Below are 19256 nucleotides of genomic sequence, written 5' to 3' on the forward strand. Positions count from 1 at the left end.
CACTTTGTAAATTTTACAAAGGCTTTTACATCAACCCATTGCATGAATATCAGTAGCAGTTTTTTTCTAAAACTTCCATTTACCTAATCAAATTAAATCGAGTGGCTTTAAATTGAGAATACTAAGGAAAATGGCTCACATATCAATGTTGCATAAGAAAACATAGATTTGTCCTATCAATGCCCTATTAATTTATTTTTCACCAAGTTAGTTTTTCCAAGTAAAGTACCAAACATTAAAAAAGAATTACTTTAAATAAACATGAGCATAATTTACATTTAAAAAATTCTTTCTTAGACTTACAGATCAGAAGCAAGTGGTTAGCTTGCAATGCACTTGCTAAGGATTATAAAAGCAGTAAGTCCAGAATTAAAAGGCTCAAGGCAGACTTTCTGCAGATCAGTCAGGTGGTCATGTGGTATCTAATACTGAAAAATGAAACAAACTATGCCTTTTTAAAAAAATGGACACTCAAAAAGTAAGTGATGTTATCAGTAAGAACTTGAAGCTAGCATTGGAAAGGTAACATTTCATTTTTAAGCATCACTTGGACATTTAAATTAATTAATATGCAGTTAGCGGGACTATATCAAAAATAGCAAACTTGAGCAACCATAACATGCAAGGCACAAAGGGCTTTTTTACTAATAAAAATTTAACTATAAAATTTATTTTTATAAGCAATTTCACAAAATTTAATGATTAATAAAATGTTGGAAATGGTTTTGGAAAATATAGACACTCTTTTATTAAACAAATTAATAAAATATTTTGAAATTATATGTGTACACTACATATGCATTTCGCTACATATAAAAACTGAAGTATGTTTGGAAATCATTCACTAATTTTATTTAAACTAAAATATCCAAATTAACAATCATCAAAATAAATAACTTAAAATATTTGATAGGTAGATTTAAAACATTATTTGTAGTATGTGTCTAATTTTTAAAAATTAGAAGTCCTAAATAATAATTAAAATAGTAATTTGAATATTTTACAATTAACATATATTTTCAAGTGGGAATCTCATTTTTACATCTCCATATACAAGTAAAATTTCAATTTTTGTTTCTTGTAAAATTACTTTAGTGTACAAGTTTCCAAAACATATCTTCAGTCTAGTGAATTACTAAACCTATGTTGATATATACCCCCCAACACCCTCCATTGTCATTACCAGTAATAGTAAGGGAAGTAGGGAAACACTTACCTAATTTTATTATGCTAAAATAATATTCAGGTGCATATTCTGAACCAACTTAGATGACAGTTGTAGCCCTATTCTGTTTATAATGTTTATCATGCCAGTAACATTGAAAACCCTACAATTTCACCTTTGCTTCAAATATTAAGTCTGTTAATATAACAGGAAAATCTATTTTAAATTCATTAACCTCATTTTATCATCTCAGATATAGTAAGAAACAGGAGTACATAGGATGTAAAATGTTTTGAAATAATTTAGGATCATACATTTTCACAAAAAAAATAGCAGGAAACCATTATATCTACCCTGGGGGAAAAAATCACCTTTACTGTAAGTTACAAGGTACTTGCACTAAAAGTTGTTTTCAATTTAATGCACATTGAGTGAAATAGAAATAATCACTATAGTTTAAAAGGCATATGTACAATATGACTTCATTAATAATGCTTTTATCATAAAAAAATGTAAGGTTAATTTGGGGACTTCCAAATAAAATTTCAAAAATAGGTGTCAAATTAACAAATTTGCAACAGAAATCACCTTACCATGTTAGGTTGTCCCTTATTATGCAAGGGTTAACTAGGAATATTTAAAATTATAGATATTAAAAAAATCAATGGAATAGTTTATTTTATAATCTGTTTTATCAATTCTATTTATGTTATAAATAGTATCCAAATATATGGGCATTCTTATTACTATTTGAGAGATTCATATTTTTTCTAAAAAACAATCTTTCTTTTCTCATATGTGTATATATACATATGTGTATATACATATACACACACATATATATTTATGGACTCAACAGGATTGATAAGAAAACAATTCAACCTGAATGATGTAATTATGTAATGGAATGTAAAAAAAATTATAGCAATTACGGTGTTGTGACATGCTCTAATGAATGAAGTTGCATTGGTTGATGATACTGTATCTCCTGCTCATTAATTATTTGGATAGAGTGCATTATTTTACTTAATAGGAAAAAAATAAAATCATAAATTACCAAAGTTTTGTCCATACATTTTCATGTAATATCGATGACACATCTCTCACATCTATAAATCATGGGGGAAAAAATCAAAATAATACCAAGTAGCATTTGTGTCCTCAGAAAAACTCTGCAGTGGTTCTATTCTTTTATTACATGCAACCATTAAATTTCAGGAAAAGAAAGTTAGGATTTCCAGAGAATAGTTTTATAAGGCAACGATGGCTTACTAAAGTCTTCTGTCTAGATGCCCAACTGATAGGGTGTTTTTAAAAGTTTTTTATTTGCAGACTACAGAGAAAGACACACTTCTGCAGTGTAGCTAATTAAGGTAAATTTTACCCTGGAATTAGCTGTCATTGTAGAGCAATATTCTGTTAATATGTATTAGAAAAATTTAATAGAACATTCTTTTAAAAAGTTTGAAAGTAGCCAATATTTTTCCCCTAAAATCTGAGGAAAAAGCAGAAGGTAAATTTAACATCATAGTCAAAACAAACCAAGTGATACAATTCCATTTTCTAAATGCTTTCTGTCTTTTAAGGTCTATTTTCTGTTCATTTAGAACATTCTTCCTTTCTATGGCAAATTAGAATTCTAAAATGCAACAATATTAATTTCAGACAAAGAGAAACTTCCTATAATCTCATTTGTGGGGTTGTGGGGAACAGAGGCTAAATGAAGCACATGTTATTTGTTCCATATATCCAATTATTAAAAATACACAGTGATTGAAAAAAAGAAAGTAGTTGAAAAATCTTTTAATAGTTCTCAAATATAACCTGGCTACTACTGACATCCAATATATACTAGTTTTCTTCTTTCTCTCTCTCAACAGCTTCCTCACATGCTCTATCATCCCCAGGAGAAGACAATATAGGAAAATATGCATCTGGGAGAACACCAAAGACTCCATAGTCAAAGGACAGCTTTAAAACCTAACACAAATTTAGGGGCCATGTTTACCAGTAGAGAGAAAAAAATGATCTATTTCTCTGAATTTCTCAAGATAATTGCCTTTCTAAGAGCTGTGCACTCTCATTATACAAACACAAACAGAAAACAAAACAATACCTAGTGAATGTTTTTTCACTGGTTTCCTGCACAAGACTCTACTGTTTCTACAAGTTCATATTAAGCATTGGCCTTTCTTAGCCAGGCATTTAAAATTTTTAAAAATCATAAAAGCATGATAAAACAAAATAACGGGTTTTCCCAGGATAGTTTTAAATTAAGAAACTCTTTCTTACATTGACTGAGAGGCCAAAAAGTTAAAGGAGAGCAGTTTTCTACTGAATATAGAAAAACAGAGGTACAACTTTATTTTGAGAATTAAGAGGGACAAACCTAAGCTGAGAAGGTGGATTCTCACAAGTGTTTCACAGTACTCTACACTCATGTGAAATTTAGGTACCTGGAAACTACAAAACATAGAAGCTTATTGCTTTGGGGGGAAGCAGCTTATGGCTTATTGGGGAACAATGCTTGATCTTCCTTGTCTTTTTGACTCTCCAAAGACAACACAAAAATTACTTTCTTATGCTCCAAAAAATAAATAAATTAAATTAAAGGATAGAATAAATGAAAAGGGAGAGAAACATCTATCAACAGCATGGGAAACAACTGCCAAAAAAACCCACTGCACTATATTTTCTAAAATTTTCAAAGGAAAACATTCTTACAAGGGAGCAACATATCATCAAAATAGAGTGTGGTTTTTTTTTTGTGTGTGTGTGTGTGTGTACGAGTGTATGCAAACAAAATCATAATAAATTCATTATGAACAGAGGTACCATTATGGTAGAAAATATAACAATTTAATATGGATTAAATTTCAAAGGTTTAGCATGCTCTAACGTCTTAATGTTTCTTTATGCACTGTAAATTATTATAACTGGTATCTGTGATTTAATGAGGTAGACATTGTGCAACTTCTAATTGGAAACAAAGCACCAAAGCATGACTATAGTTCTCAAAAGCTCCCTGGCCAAGATATTTATCCAGTGGACACACTTAATGACTAAAGAAAGGCAGACTTTTGGCTGCCAGGAGGCTTTGGACTCAATTCTGGTAAAGGCGCAGTGAAAGCCATAGAGGGGAATGACTCATTTATAGAATCTGAAAAATTAAAATGGGTTATCACTATTCTGCATTTATACTTGATTTTGCCTAACAATCAAGAAAAATTAAATTGGGGACTAGAGATGTAGCTCAGTGGTAGAGCACTTGCTTAGCATGTATGAGATCCTGGGTTCAATCCCAGTACCTCGTTTGGAAAAATAATTTGGACAGAGATTTAAAAACATGCAAAAGATATTCAAAAAACAATTATCCTTAAAATGCCAACAAGCATTTAATTTAATAACAGTATTATAAAAAATAAACCCCTTTAATCTTAAATTATCTTTGTATTACTCAATTTTTGTCTCAATTAATTTGTTCTTGTAAGGGTCTAGCCTAATTATAAAATTGAGAGATGAAAATATATTTATTTTTCCCTTCAGATTATTGAGATTCTCTTTTTTGTCCAGACACATAATTTAAGTCAAGACCTCTAATGCCTGAATTATCTAGATAATATTTTAATCAGAGCTGAAAATATGTCATTGATTCAACTTGGTTTCATTTGGTTTGGTTTCACTGTGATTCAAACTAAGAATGTTCACTTTACAACTATGAAAGCTATGAAAACCACTAAAAGGAAAGATGCACATTATTTTATGATAAATTTACCATACAATTGAGGAAAAAAATGTCATTCAATCTAGAGTAGCCTCACTACCTCTGAAAACATTTTAGTCTACAGTTTGAAAGTTCATTTAATTCAAATGTGTTGACTTAGGTGTATTATTTGGAGAAATATTTTTAATACATAATCAATTTTAATAATTTTCACATGTGTGAAAGGCATATTAATAGAAAAGCACTTACTAAAACCAAATTTTAAGCAAGTTCTAGGAAAATTGCTAAATGGATAGAGTGATAATACATGGGCTTCTCTGTAATTTACTTCAATAGAATATATGACATCAAAAATAAAAATATGATATATACATAAAGTTATATTATAGAAAACTAAAATTTAAATTGTTTTCTAAAAAGTTGACAAGTTGGTGGCATAGGCCTATACAACAAAATTGGCATTTCATTTTAATGTGACAATTGTCTTTTGACAGCAGATTAGATTAACATTGAACCTCCCACCAAAACAGTTATCCATTTCTAACTGCATAATAATTTATTGCTAACCTTCACTGTATATTAAATGTCACCCATCATTGTGACAGGACTATAAAAGCTACTGCACACTAGTCGAGAGCCAAGATCAAAGCTGTTAATGCAAGCATGTTGGACATGGTTTTCTGAAGTCATTTAAACCATCAGAAACACTATGTTTTGAATGTCTTTACTTCTGAGCTCCAAGGAAATACAGAATATTTAAGAAAGTATTAGGACTCTGTAGGCAACAGCCTACATGTCAAAACTGTTCTGGTGAACACTAAAATAGTAAATCCTTGAGCAGAGCTGCAAGACTGTCCTCTACTGCCTAATCCAACATCAAAAATAGGTTGTAGTCTAATATTCTAAAAATCATGTAGGGAAATTCAGCACAAAACACACAGCAATTCCTATATTCTTTCAACTTAGTAAAACTAATGCTACATATTTAACACATTGAATAATCTTTGATTTTCTAGTAGTTAACACTGTTTGGATTTTACTTTTTTCCTATATTTGATCATATTAAGTTGTTCAATTAAACCCTATAAAAACTTTGGTGTTATAGTGTTCTTATCAACTTTGATATAATATTATTTTTCTTGTTATAGTTTATCTGTACTTAATTTTAAAATGTCAGTGTCGGAAAAATATGCAAATTTCTGATAGGCCTAATAAATAATTGTTAAGATTGTATCAATCCTGTTGGCAAAAAATAAATGTACCATTATTCACTTCTTTTAGTTTTGGTCTTTCTTTATTGATCTCTGTATAATGAACTACTAAGAACCCTGGACCAAGATTTGCATGCAGAATTTCAGGGCAACCCTGGATATCATGGAGATATCTATGAATAAAAGAAAACTAAAAAGTAAATAAGTAATTAAAATACCCTCTCTAATATCTATAAAAATGTAAATGGACTCATTTTTATAAACAGTATCCATATCTATAGAATCTGTTGTTCAATATAGAAAATATTTGAAGCAAGGTGAAAAGTACCTCTTGTCAGTATAAAGGGTGGGTGCCCTAAGCAGCCTTTTATATATGACTAACTGCCATCTACATAAAAATATATCTAGGTCAAAGAAAAACAGAAAGGAAGAGGGGGAAAGATTTAGGGAAAAACAAGTGCAAGCCCAGCATGGACAAGGCTTCTTTCTAATCCTGCCAAGAGCTCTGTTAGGATACTTGGGATAAAGGCATTCTATTTCTAGAATGCAATATCCCAAGCTCATCTTTTCTTTTAAATAAGTTCTAGCTACTCATAGTAAGCATGCCAATTATGTCATTATGCTATAAGTAATAATACAACTGCTTGCAAGAGACCATATAATACAAAACTATACCAAGACAAAAAAAAAGGCCATTTATTTTTTTGAAAATGTTGGTTAAATCCGATTAAAGCATTTGTTAAGTATTCTTAGATGTGTAACTTATAAATTAAAGGTGAGGGGAAATATTTCAAAGTCATCACTAAACCTAGGTACTTTTAAATCCAGCTTAGAAACATGAATTCTAGACTTAGTATTGGTTCTTAATTTGTCATAGAATTAATATTGTTTAACTGTAATAGGATAGACCTTCAATAAGTTTAAAACCTAATAGTAATATAATGATAACTAATAATCTACCTAATGTCTTATTTCCTTTTTAGTTGTATGTTTCTCTCTAGTGAAATATATATTACAATTCATTTTCGAGAAAAACAGGATTGAAATTTATGGCATTCATAAAAAAATTAGAATGACTATATGTTCGTAAGTTTACTCAAGGGTAATAGATATTTTATATCAGATTCATGGGCTAATTGTGAGATTGTTGATAAAAATAATACATCTGGTAGTGTTCTTGGACTTATTCACCTGGTAAAATTCTGACCATTATAGTAGCAAAGAGATACTTGTTGGATAAATTAAGGAATAGATGAAAAAAAGGTTTTTAACATTTTGGGGGACCCTGATAAGTCCTTACTGGAGAATCAAAAAATTATTTGACTTATTGAGTGAGTGATTGGTGGAATAATAAAAACAAAGTGAAATCAGAAAAAAAAATGAAGATGCAGATTGGTAGATAGAAAAATATAGAAAATTGATTATAACAATAATTGAAATAATATCAGATGATGACCAAAGCAAAAATAAAAATAATAGCAATTAAAGTTTTGACAGTATTTAAATCATTTACTATAGTTTTGAAAACTTTTTTTTGATATATTTTAGTTTTCATTTCAAAATGTGTCATGTAATATTCTAAACTTCAATATAACATAACAATATCTGAAGATGAATCCTGTTATTTTGACCTTTGCTTCTATGATTTTCAAGGAACATTAGATGCTTATCTAAGACTTCTTTTAAATGTAATTTTTCTTTTCTCTGTAATTGTCCAGGAGATAAAAAATATACATAAGGCTAAACAAAATACCAAATTTATTTTTATATCAATAATGACATCAAGAACATACTTTTCTTTATATGATATGGCATAATTTTAACTGATGTATAAAAACAAAATACTACATTATTTGAAATTCTAACAAGATGTATGATTCACTTCTAATTCAACTTATAAGTTCTATAATTAAAACTTGGACATTTTATCTAAATTTTTACCTCATAAACTCCTTTCATTCTAGAAAGAGTTCAATACCATGTCAAAATAGATTTTAATCATTTGAAATTCATTTGAATTTGGAGGTTTAGTTTAGAATTAAAATTGAATCTATTTTAATATTTTTCTTTTTACCTAAGTTTTTAGTTTTTTTTCAAATTTGAAAATGTTTTAAAGAAGATATTTTAATATTGAGAATATGTAACACACTCCACCATTATATATTTATTTAACAAGAGTAACTACATTATTGATTATTTCACATATGGTATTTAGCATTATTATTGAGTGGTATATCTACTAATTTCTCCTTAAATAAAGATTTTACCCTAAAAAAAAGTATTTGTGATGGTTTGTTTTCACATTGTTTAATAAGAAGCTGGAGTAGATTCATTTTCAAATCCATTCATTTAATAATTAATAAAAATATACTGGTAACAAAATTAAATTAAAGTCACTAGAACATGGCGGAGCCCTTGAATTATGTTTTCAAATAGAATGACCTCGATTTATTTCTTTTGTATAAATCGCTACAGGTTGTCATATTTATGTGCATATTAACCAACACAGGTTACTACAATTTAATAATATTCCTTTTGGTGGTTTATAAAAGTTGGACTTATAGAAATATTTTTTTTAAATTAGAAAGTGTGTATATATATATATATATATATATATATATATACACACACACACACACATATACATATATATTATATGTCCCTATTAGGTATTAAAGATTAAAGCTGGGAAAGAAAAGAAATATTTTGGTATTTACTTTTGATTCTAAAGTCTCGGTTTCAGAGTTCCAAAAAACTACTGTTAGATTCAGCTACCTCAGAATTGTCTCAGGGCCCTTTTTCATTTATAGACTATTTATAGACTTACTTTTTGCCAATGTAATAAAGAAGAAGTGGATGCATGCAGACATCAAGAAAGGCTTTTTCCATATATTTGAGTCTTTTTAAATTTTTTTCTGTTTTACCTGTGCACTAAGGGAAGTGGTTGGTATTGGTCAATATAAAATGATATAATTGGTCTGAAGGTACTCAAAAATGAGAAGGCTTTTTTTATTTTCATGCAATATGGAAAGAGTTGGAGTTAAAACGTTTATAAAGAAGCCTAAACTTCTATGGAATTTTAACAGGATCTGCCATACAGTTTCAAATACTATAAGTTACATAGTTCCAATGCATATTTTCTGGAAAATGCAAATAATAGTTCTCTGACGTATTCAAATTTTAATATTGAACCAGTTATGCAAAACCAGATACACTTATATAATATTTGTGTATAAATATACCAAAAATATGTCAAAATATAATTCCACATCGATAATTAATTTCATTCCTTTATAAACAGAATGAAAGGAATTTTTTTTATTGTTAGAAAAAATACATGACTTTATCAGGAAAAGAATAAGTTCATGGAAGGACAAACATCCTTAATGATAAAAAGAATTTAAAATTATTTATTAAAAGAATTAGTATAATATAATTGAAAATAACAATTGTGTATTTTTTTATAAACAGAATGAAAGGAATTTTTATTGTTAGAAAAAATACATGACTTTATCAGAAAAAGAATAAGTTCATGGAAGGACAAACATCCTTAATGATAAAAAGAATTTAAAATTATTTATTAAAAGAATTAGTATAATATGATTGAAAATAACAATTGTGTATTTAATATTGATTATAGGGCACAGAAGCATATGTAATTATACATCACAAGAATTTTTTCAATATGAAAAATTATACATAGAATTCTAACTTAGTTTTGATTCAAAACTATTCTTTTGATATTTAATAGACTATAAAATTTCAAAAAACATAATGAGTATATGGTCTTCAGTGTAACAATAGAATTCTCAGTCCTGAGGCATAATTTGGATCTTCTTAAATAAGATCAAAAAAAAAAAGAAAGAAAGAAAAAAGAAAAAGAAATGATATTGAAATGATCTATTAATTGCAAATTTGATAATGAGTTAAGCATGAATGACAATGATTGTAAATTTTCACCTCCAAGAGCAATGAAGTAGGAAAATCAACAAAGATTAAGCTGTATCAAAGATCATGATCTTAAAAGTCATTAAAATGTGAACTTATATATTTTAAGTTAGGCATTTGAAATTCTGATCCTATGATCTGGCACATATATTACCTTTCAGTGTCAATAGGCAATTTGTTGTAGTGACATATTTATTCTGTAAAAAAAATGACAAGTTTTATGTAGAAAAACTTTTCTTTTTATATTTTTATATTTAGAATGTTTAAACCAGCCTTGGTCACATAAAAAGAAAGGGTCTCTTAAAATTATACTAGTTTGTTTTTCTTTAGGACTGAATTATGAATTCAAGTTAGTGAAATATGGTATCTTTTTCATTCAAAATAAATAAGAAATTATTCTCTTACCTTAGTAATTTGGATTGATTTTTTCAGTTCTAATTAGAAACAATACAACCTACCACACTTATAGCCTACTGACAGAACCAGCATGCTTTTTGCCCAAAAAGGCAATAGAGTACATTGTAATAAGTGAATGTGACTCTTAAAACTTCATTGTTATTTAGCACCCCATAGGAAATAAGAAAAAAAGTAATAAAATCGATTGTGACTTTTGACAATCATTAGTTAGAAAAAGGAGGTAACAATTGCCAAAAAAATCACAAAAGTGAGCATGTTACCTGGCTATGACAAAGAGCACACAACTGACACCCAAGTAAGCCAGCAGAATATACATCCAGATATCAGGGGAGAGAGGATTCAGGAAGGAGAAGACGCCTGGGTTTGTACCATTGGGCTTGCGGTACAAAATACTTATTCCAAGTGTCATAAAGGGCTTGGAAAAGTCGATGACCTTCTCTCGAACGTAGGTAATAGCCAGTGGTGCAACTGCAAGGTCAGCTTTCTGTAGAGAGAAACATAAAAAGGAAGAAAAAAGAAAGAGAGAAATTGCTTCTAAGTCACAAGAGAAAACTCAATGACTAAATTAAACAGATTTTACACTTAAATGATTTTTTTCAGTAATGATCATGCTAAAATTTAAAGCATTTTTCGCTCTGATGTTAAGCATTTGATTTATTTGCTACTTATTTCTATATGCTTCCAGAATAGCACATCAGCATTTCATAACTAGATTTAGAAAAAAATACTATATAGGATGAAAAACTGGAGAAATTGTAGATTCAGCACATGAACAATTATGCTACTGAGACTTTGCATAATTACTTTTAGTTTAAGCTTAAAAACTCATTTAATATCAATTATCATTCTGAATATGTTGGTCAAATTCTAGTTGCAATAACTACATGAAAAAAAATTAGCTAGGAATCAAGAAAGATTTTCTTGGGTTTGCTACCATGGAAGAGTGTAGTTAAAATTTTTGTCATTAAATAGTTAAAACATTCTTAAAATCATCCTTTAATATGATTCTGTTTACTACCCCTGAGTTTTATTTCTATCCCTCTAATTTGTTTTATATTATTTAATGAAAATCCTTGCAGCATTGCCCAAATCGCATTAGGAAATGAGTTTTTCAATTTTCACAAAGTTGCTAATTTTCCACGGTAGCTTAAATATGTTAAATTACTAATGCTTTTCACTCATCATGTTATAACCATCTGTCAAGGCTGAATTTATGCTCTAATACATCCTAAGAAATTAGAATATCTTAAAATAACAAAGGCATCTATGATGAGAAGCTCAATTGCTACATTCCTTTTATTTTTCATAAACATACAAAACTTCAGAGAATAAATAAAAATATGCATTTTAGAGAGCTGCAGAAAGAATTAAAAAAGAAAATTAACTCACTATTCTTATGCACTGTTAAAAGACTTAGAGAATAAACTTCCTTAAATTGACAAATAAAATTGTATTTATTGTTTATAAAAATATGTGTCAAAGAAACTTCTCTAAGATGCTGTTTGTTGACATATTGTTCTGCATGTTTGTGTACATATATGTGTTTTTGGTGTGGGTGAGGAAGGGAGCACTCAGATGTCTGGAGACAATCTTTGAGAGAATCTATGGAGAAAGACATGTCTCTAAAAACTAAGAAAAAAAGGTCCTGAGGAAGACATTATCATTGTTATATTCATAATTCAAGAAAAATATTTATTTAAGAATAGTAATTGCTAATGCTCTTGTAGTCATTCACTGTGAAACTAGTACTGTGTTAAGAAATTCACATGAATTATCATATTTAGTATTCACACAATCAACTGTTATTGTCTTTCTCAGAAAAGAAAACTGAAACCTTTAGAAGTTGGACCATGTATTAATTGCCTTAGAGCTAAATTTGCATTAGGCCAGGATATAAATGCAAACCACATCACTCTATGCCTTACCATGCCATGCATTTCAGAAACTAGCAAAGGAATCATAAAAAGTCATCCATTAATTCATGAAATGGTGTGTAGATATGGAAAGGGAAAATATAGAAACAAGGCTAGCAATTGATAAATTACAATTTCTGAGAATTTAGAGGACAGATGCAGCATTCAGGCAGAGGGAGTGTCCTCCACAAGAATGAGACAGAAGGCAAGAAAGTAAAATGAGTTTTAAAAAACAAACTATGTAATGTTTTGAACAACCAACAATAAAAAAAAATTCCTAATACAAATTAAAAAAAAACAATCTTGTTAAAGAAGAAAAAAGATAGTTTTTGACAAAAGATGGAGAATATAGTAGTTAACTACTATTTTGGAAGTTGAAAATAGAGTACAGTTTATCTATGTGCTACTTCACTCTGGCACCTCCTTCTCCTCCTAAGGTACATGAAAAGCAAAATATCATCATACACAAAAATCTAAGTGAAAATGCTTTATAATAGTAAACTTTCTTAAATTTACAGATAAAATTATATCTATTGTCTACAACATGTTTTGAAATATATGTATATGTATATATATATATATATATGTATGAAATAAATATTTCTAACTAAGTTCTCTAGGCATATATTAAAAACATATGTCAAATTTCAAATTTACATAGCAGTGCCTAAAGTAAAAATTCTATCCCAAATGTAAAATAGAAAAGAGGTTAAAACTTAAATAAGAAAATTTAATTTTCAAGTATAAAATAATAGCCATTTGAAACAAAAGATATAAGCAAATCCTTTGAAACATCTAATACAAAAATAAATGGATTAATAATGTGTTACATCCACATAATGACACATTATTAAATTGTAAAAAAGAAATGAGCTATCAAGTGATGAAATGACATTAAATGAATATCCTAAGAGAAAGATACCAGTCTGAACGTTCTACATATTGCATGATACCAAATATATAGCATTATGGAAAAGGCAAAATTACAGAAGCAGGAAAAATAATCAGTGATTTCCAAGGATTCATGAGTAAAGAAGGAGTAATGAAAAGGTAGAACATGGAGCATTCTTAGGGTATTGAAACTATTCTGAAGGCTACTGTAATGGTTGATACAAGCATACATTAATCAAAAATCATAAAATTGCATAATACAAAGAATAAACCCTAATATAAATGAACTTTAGCTAAAAATATATGTGGCAATATTGTCAATCAGTTGTAATATGCTATACTAATGGAAGGTCTTAATAACAGGGGAACATTTTTTTTTTGTATTGTGGTTGAAGGGAGGGTGATATGGAGAAACTACTTTCTATATAATTTTTATACAAGCCTAAAATTCCTCTAAAATTTAATTTTAGTAATCTTTATAACAGATTAATAAAATTAAATTTAATTAATTTATCATATCCTCATTTAGTATAACTTAAGAAATTATGCTTATTAGATAGAATTTGTTTTTTACTATTAATTGTGATACGAGATTGATCAAATGTCAATTATCAAAAACAGTTTTTAACTGCACACTAAATATATTTTAACATCCACTTAAGAAATAAAGCCTAGGACCATCTTGAGCAGTGAAAATTAAAATTTATTTATACATAGTTGTATTTTTCTATTAATAAGGTCCAACTTCATTACAAGTGTCTTAATAATAAAATAATTATGAAATCTAATAAAAATTTTATTATTATATTAAATGTGTTCAAAAAGACAGTTGTGGTACTTACTCATTAAATGCCATATTATTAAAGTGGTTAGAGATAAGAGCCTAATAGTACAATTGAATAATCCAAAAGCATATTAACCAAAAGGTTAATATGATTTAATGAAAATATTAAGTAGTTATTTTTTTATTTTAAAGAATTATAAAATACTCTTGCCTTAGGAAAAAAAATGGACATTTTAAAAACATCATTTCAGCAAAATAAAAAACAATAGGTTGTTCTATCTCATATGAATGATACAAAGGAAAGGGAGCACTCACCTCTAATTGACTGTGTCAGGGAAACTCTTAGTGAATAATAACACTGGTATTTGTAGTTTGAAGTCTGAGTCTAAATTGGCCAAACCCTGAATTGGAAGCATGGCAGAAATACGAATATCATAGTAATCACTAATATTCTATACACCTTTTATGGACCAAGACTGTGCTATATTCTTTACCATTATCACTTCCATTATCAATTCATTAAACCTTTTTACAAATGAAAACCCAGTGTAGTTCACATGAAACATGAGACTATAAGAAATGATTACCCACAAGTGACAGATATACTCATTTCCCACCACCTTTCTCTACAATCATTTAAGCATTATGACAATTTTACTTCTATACTGGTCGTGTATTTCCCTGACCAAAGTGATCCTCCCTTTTTTGTGATATCTAAATTCTATAGGATATACATCTGTGGTTTCCTTCTTCCTGTGGAAACTTCCTGAAACTTCTGTCCACATTAATTTCAGTGATTTTTGATTGGGGTAGCATTTATGAACTAATCTATAGAACTTAACATGGAAAAATGTTTTAGGTTGTGTTACTTCTGATTATTTTACATTTATGTCAGCCAATGTGATATGAGAGATTTGAATGTGCATGTTATTTTATTTGTGTTGCCTATGAGGGTATAAACACTTCACAACCTATAGGCATTTCCTTCAGTTAAAGTACATAGCTCTGAACTGAAGCAATTATAAGGCATCCCTCCCTGGAAATTTCATAGTTACCTAGGTAGCAGCTATCTCACTAAATTAATAAGTATTAATTTATTATTCTAACTTTCTATGTGAAACTCTGCCAAATTGTTTTATTCATCTTTATGATTATAATGAACCTAACATCCCCAAGGCACTGGATGCAATCTGACACAAAGGAACTGCCTAGAATGTTTGCTGAATTCAGTTTCAATTAAACTTATTAAAAATTTCAAAAGAATTAAAGAAAAGTACTTAGAGAATTTTTAAATTAAACTTTTTTTCCAGCTTTACCCTAGAAACAAAATTTATTTCTATAGTAATATAACTCTAAGTTTACTGCCCATTTAGGGAAGACAGAATAATTCTTTTTTAGCGATATAGCTAATATAGTATTCCATTCCTTAAAGTCTCACAGAACATTGGTAAAAACTATACAACAAATACATTGTACAAAACTTAGATAACAAAGTATATCTGCAAAAATGATGTGATGACTCCAAATATAATGATGTTATGAAAACCTTCTTTATGGAGCATCAATAATCAAAAAACACTATTATGATTTGGATATGAGGTGTCCCCAAAAGCTCATATATGATACAATAAGAAGGTTCAGAGGAGAAATGATAGGGTTGTGAGAGTCATAATGTAATCAGTGAATTAATCCCCTGATAGAGATTAACTGAGCAATAACTAAAGTTGTGAGGTGTGTCTGGAGAAGGTGGACATTGGAAGCATGGTTTTGGGGTATATTTTTGTATCTGGAAAATGGAATCTCTCTCTCTGCTTTCTGATCATCATGTGATCTGCTTCCCTCTGTCATACTCTTCCACCATGGTGATCTGGCTCACCTCAAGCTCCAAGGAATTGAGCCTGCTGTCCATGAATTAAGACCTCTGAAACCGTGAACCCTTAAATAAACTTCCCCTCCTCCACAGTTGTTCTAGTGGGATCCCTTAGCGCAGCAGTGATAAAGCTGACTAAAACAAACATAATAATATCTTTTTCTGTAACATGATCTGGTCAGTAAAACATCTTATGTATTGAAAGTCTTTTTGCAATTTATCATGTAAAATCAATTCTAAGCATTTTGTTCTTGTCCATGACAATTGTGAAATACTTAATGAAACTCACAAAATGAAGTATTAAGTTATGTGAATAAATTGGTGATATTTAGATTTGACTTAGTTAAGACATTAAAGCTAATTATGCATATTAATCTTACTGTCATATACATGTGTAGCCACACTTTCCTAAATTTTCCACAATATGTTATGTGAACAAATCCTTTGCCTCTGCACACTTGCAAAAAAAGTGTTCACCTTCTGTGCACATGGCATATTGCACTATCACTGCCAACCTAGGCAGGTTCCAACTAGTTTCCTACTTCCATGCTTGCACAACTAGTGTCTTTTCTCCATCCAAAGACCAAAAAGGTCTTTCTTTCTTAAATAAGTACCAGATTATCTCTTCCTGCTCAAAACCCTCCAGTGATTCCTAGCACACATAGAATCAAATCTTCAGTTTACACTCTCCATCTTGGCCTGAAAAGTACTCAGACACAGTCTCTGGCTACTATATCATTAGATCCAGACTCTTCCAGTCCCATCCCCTCCCTCCCTCCCTCTTGTCCTAAAAACTCTAGTTGCCTTGTTAATTCTCAAATGTGTACATACTTTCAGGCCTGCACACTTTTGTTCCCTCTGAGTAGAGAAAGCTTGCTCCTCATATGTCCATGTGGCTTATTGTCTTATTTTATTCATGTGTCTGTTTTGATATCACTTATTCAAGGTATCTTCATGACCAGTCATTATCTCTTTATTTACATATTGTATTTCCACTTTTTTCATAAAATGTATCATAAATAAAAATTATGTCATTTGTCAACCTCTTTCCACTAAACTTTAAGTCCCTTTTGAGTAAATTGTTTCTGCTCTATTTTGTACAATTCTTTATCTCCTTTGCCTACCACAGTGCCTGGCATAGAGTGTATCACTAAATGAGAAATTTTAAATGAATGAATGAATGAATAATATTATCACTATTACCAATTCTATATTCAGAACCACCCTAAACACATTTCAGAAGAGAGTATTCTTGAGATACTTTTAATTGATTTTTCTCCTGAAGATTTTGTTTAGATTGTCCATCATCTTATTTTTGTTGTAACCATCATATAGTAACAAAGGCAGGGACATTCAAGGAAAAACCTCTTCTACTTTTCCCTCTCATCACCCCACAAACTCATCCCATTTGTTCTCAAGTACCTGTCTCTGGCTATATGAAAGAGAGATGCTGTATCCCATGATTAATATTGGGATCATATAAGAGGAGGAATAAGAATTTTTAAAGTAAGACTTTTCATGTGCAGGATCTCTATTTTGCTAAAAGAATAATCATTCATAACTACTAAAATATTTCATAATTAACATCTCTGTGATAAACTGGGTTTCTAACATAAATAAGAAATTACCTCATAACATTATATCAATGGTAGGTAGGTGTTTAAGAAAAAATTTTAATGAGATTAAAATTGCATGTTTAAATGTGAGAAAAATCTACAAGAATCTATAAATTGCATTTGTTGCATACTACTGAAAACCTAATACATATAAAATTTCATAAGATTAGAAATATATCTTGTTACTTCTCACCAAACCAAATTATCATACATAGTATACAGTGGAAAGCAGACAACTGGTATAAAACATGGCTATTTCTCTCATATTTTTAGGGCTTGAATAGAAGCAATTCAGAAAGAATTAAACAAAAACAGTAGTAGGTTTAGCTGCTGCTTCAGCAGCTGTTACTCTATTAATGCTTAAGTAAGCCAGCTGTTAATTTCAAATGATATAAACAAAATCTGCCAAACTTGCAATTGATGATAGAATGAAAAATGAACTTTTAAACTGGTTAGTGTTCAGAAGTGCCATGACTCCAAAATGATTCTATAGTTTAGTGGGTGTTTGGAAGAGAGAGAAGGGTTAAGTTTTTTTGTTTGTTTGTTTGTTTTATTATCCAATGCAGTCTTATTCTGTTGTACACTCTTGATTGTATGGCTCACAGGAACTAATATTCCAGCACTATAATTCTCAAAATATCATTCTTTCTTACTCCCATATTTCCATAGAATTTATGATTTTAATGCTAGTTCAGTTTGTTTAACTTCCTAGAAAAAAATATGTACCATGAAATTGAAGTATTTTTCCCACATAGATAATTTTATAAAAAAAAACAAAGGTTTTTAGATAAAAAGTCTAAGATTGTGTATATCAATATTCCAAGGTACAGTATACCTATTATTTATCACAAGCATAGCACTGAAATAAACATCTCTGACATTTTTTGTACTTGATTTTAGATATTAACAATTATGTTTTTAAAATAATCATGATGTTTTAAAATAATTTAAATGAAAAATTATTCTGGAAAATATAATCACATATATGAAAATGTTGTTTTATTGTACAATTTTATACTTAGACATGCATAAAACAAAACAAAGAAAAAACCCACAACTTACTCAAATCTAAATTTATTACACATTTATCAAGCAAATACTTGAGGAAAAGGAGATTTTATCAAGCAAATACTTGAGGAAAAGGAGATTATTCACTTTTTTGAAAACAAATTTATGTGCAAATTTTCAAAATAGAAATTGAGAACTAATTCAAAATGTTGCTTAAAATATCAGGTTAGTATTTGCATTTATAAAACATTCACACAATTTTTGTTACTAATTTTAAACTACTATTTCACTTATATATTTTCGGCTAACCCCTTCAGTTTTCTAGTTAATGACAGAAGCCAGGCACAGTGGCACATGCTTGTTATCCCAGTAATTCAGGAGGCTGAGACAGAGGGGTTAGAGACAGAGGCCAGCTTCAGCAACTTAATGAGGTTCTAAGCCACTTAGTGAGACCTCGTTTTAAAATGAAAATAAAACCGGAGCTAGGTGGCGCAGGCCTGTACTCCCAGAGCCTCAGGGGGCTGGGGCAGGAGGACCCTAAATTCAAAGCCAGCCTCAGCAAAAGCAAGGCGCTAAGAAACTCAAAGAAATGCTGTCCCTAAATAAAACACAAAATAGTGGTGGGAATGTGGGTCAATGGACGAGTGCCCTGAGTTCAATCCCCAGTAACCAAAAAGAAAAATACTAAAAGGGCTGGGATGTGGCTCAA

At 29.6% G+C, this 19256-nt stretch overlaps 1 protein-coding gene across 3 annotated transcripts in view; it reads right to left on the minus strand.

Moving 5' to 3' along the window:
- The window catches only part of Grik2 (glutamate ionotropic receptor kainate type subunit 2), a 634369-nt gene that overhangs the window by 172197 nt on the left and 442916 nt on the right, over positions 1-19256 (minus strand). For all 3 annotated transcript variants that reach the window (XM_026406867.2, XM_077801706.1, XM_077801707.1), the window contains exon 11: positions 10726-10949. In XM_026406867.2, the coding sequence (XP_026262652.1) occupies positions 10726-10949 (224 nt within the window). The remainder of the gene's footprint in view (positions 1-10725; positions 10950-19256) is intronic.

This window comes from Urocitellus parryii, chromosome 8 (genome assembly GCF_045843805.1).
Source record: "Urocitellus parryii isolate mUroPar1 chromosome 8, mUroPar1.hap1, whole genome shotgun sequence".
Lineage (NCBI taxonomy): Eukaryota > Metazoa > Chordata > Mammalia > Rodentia > Sciuridae > Urocitellus > Urocitellus parryii.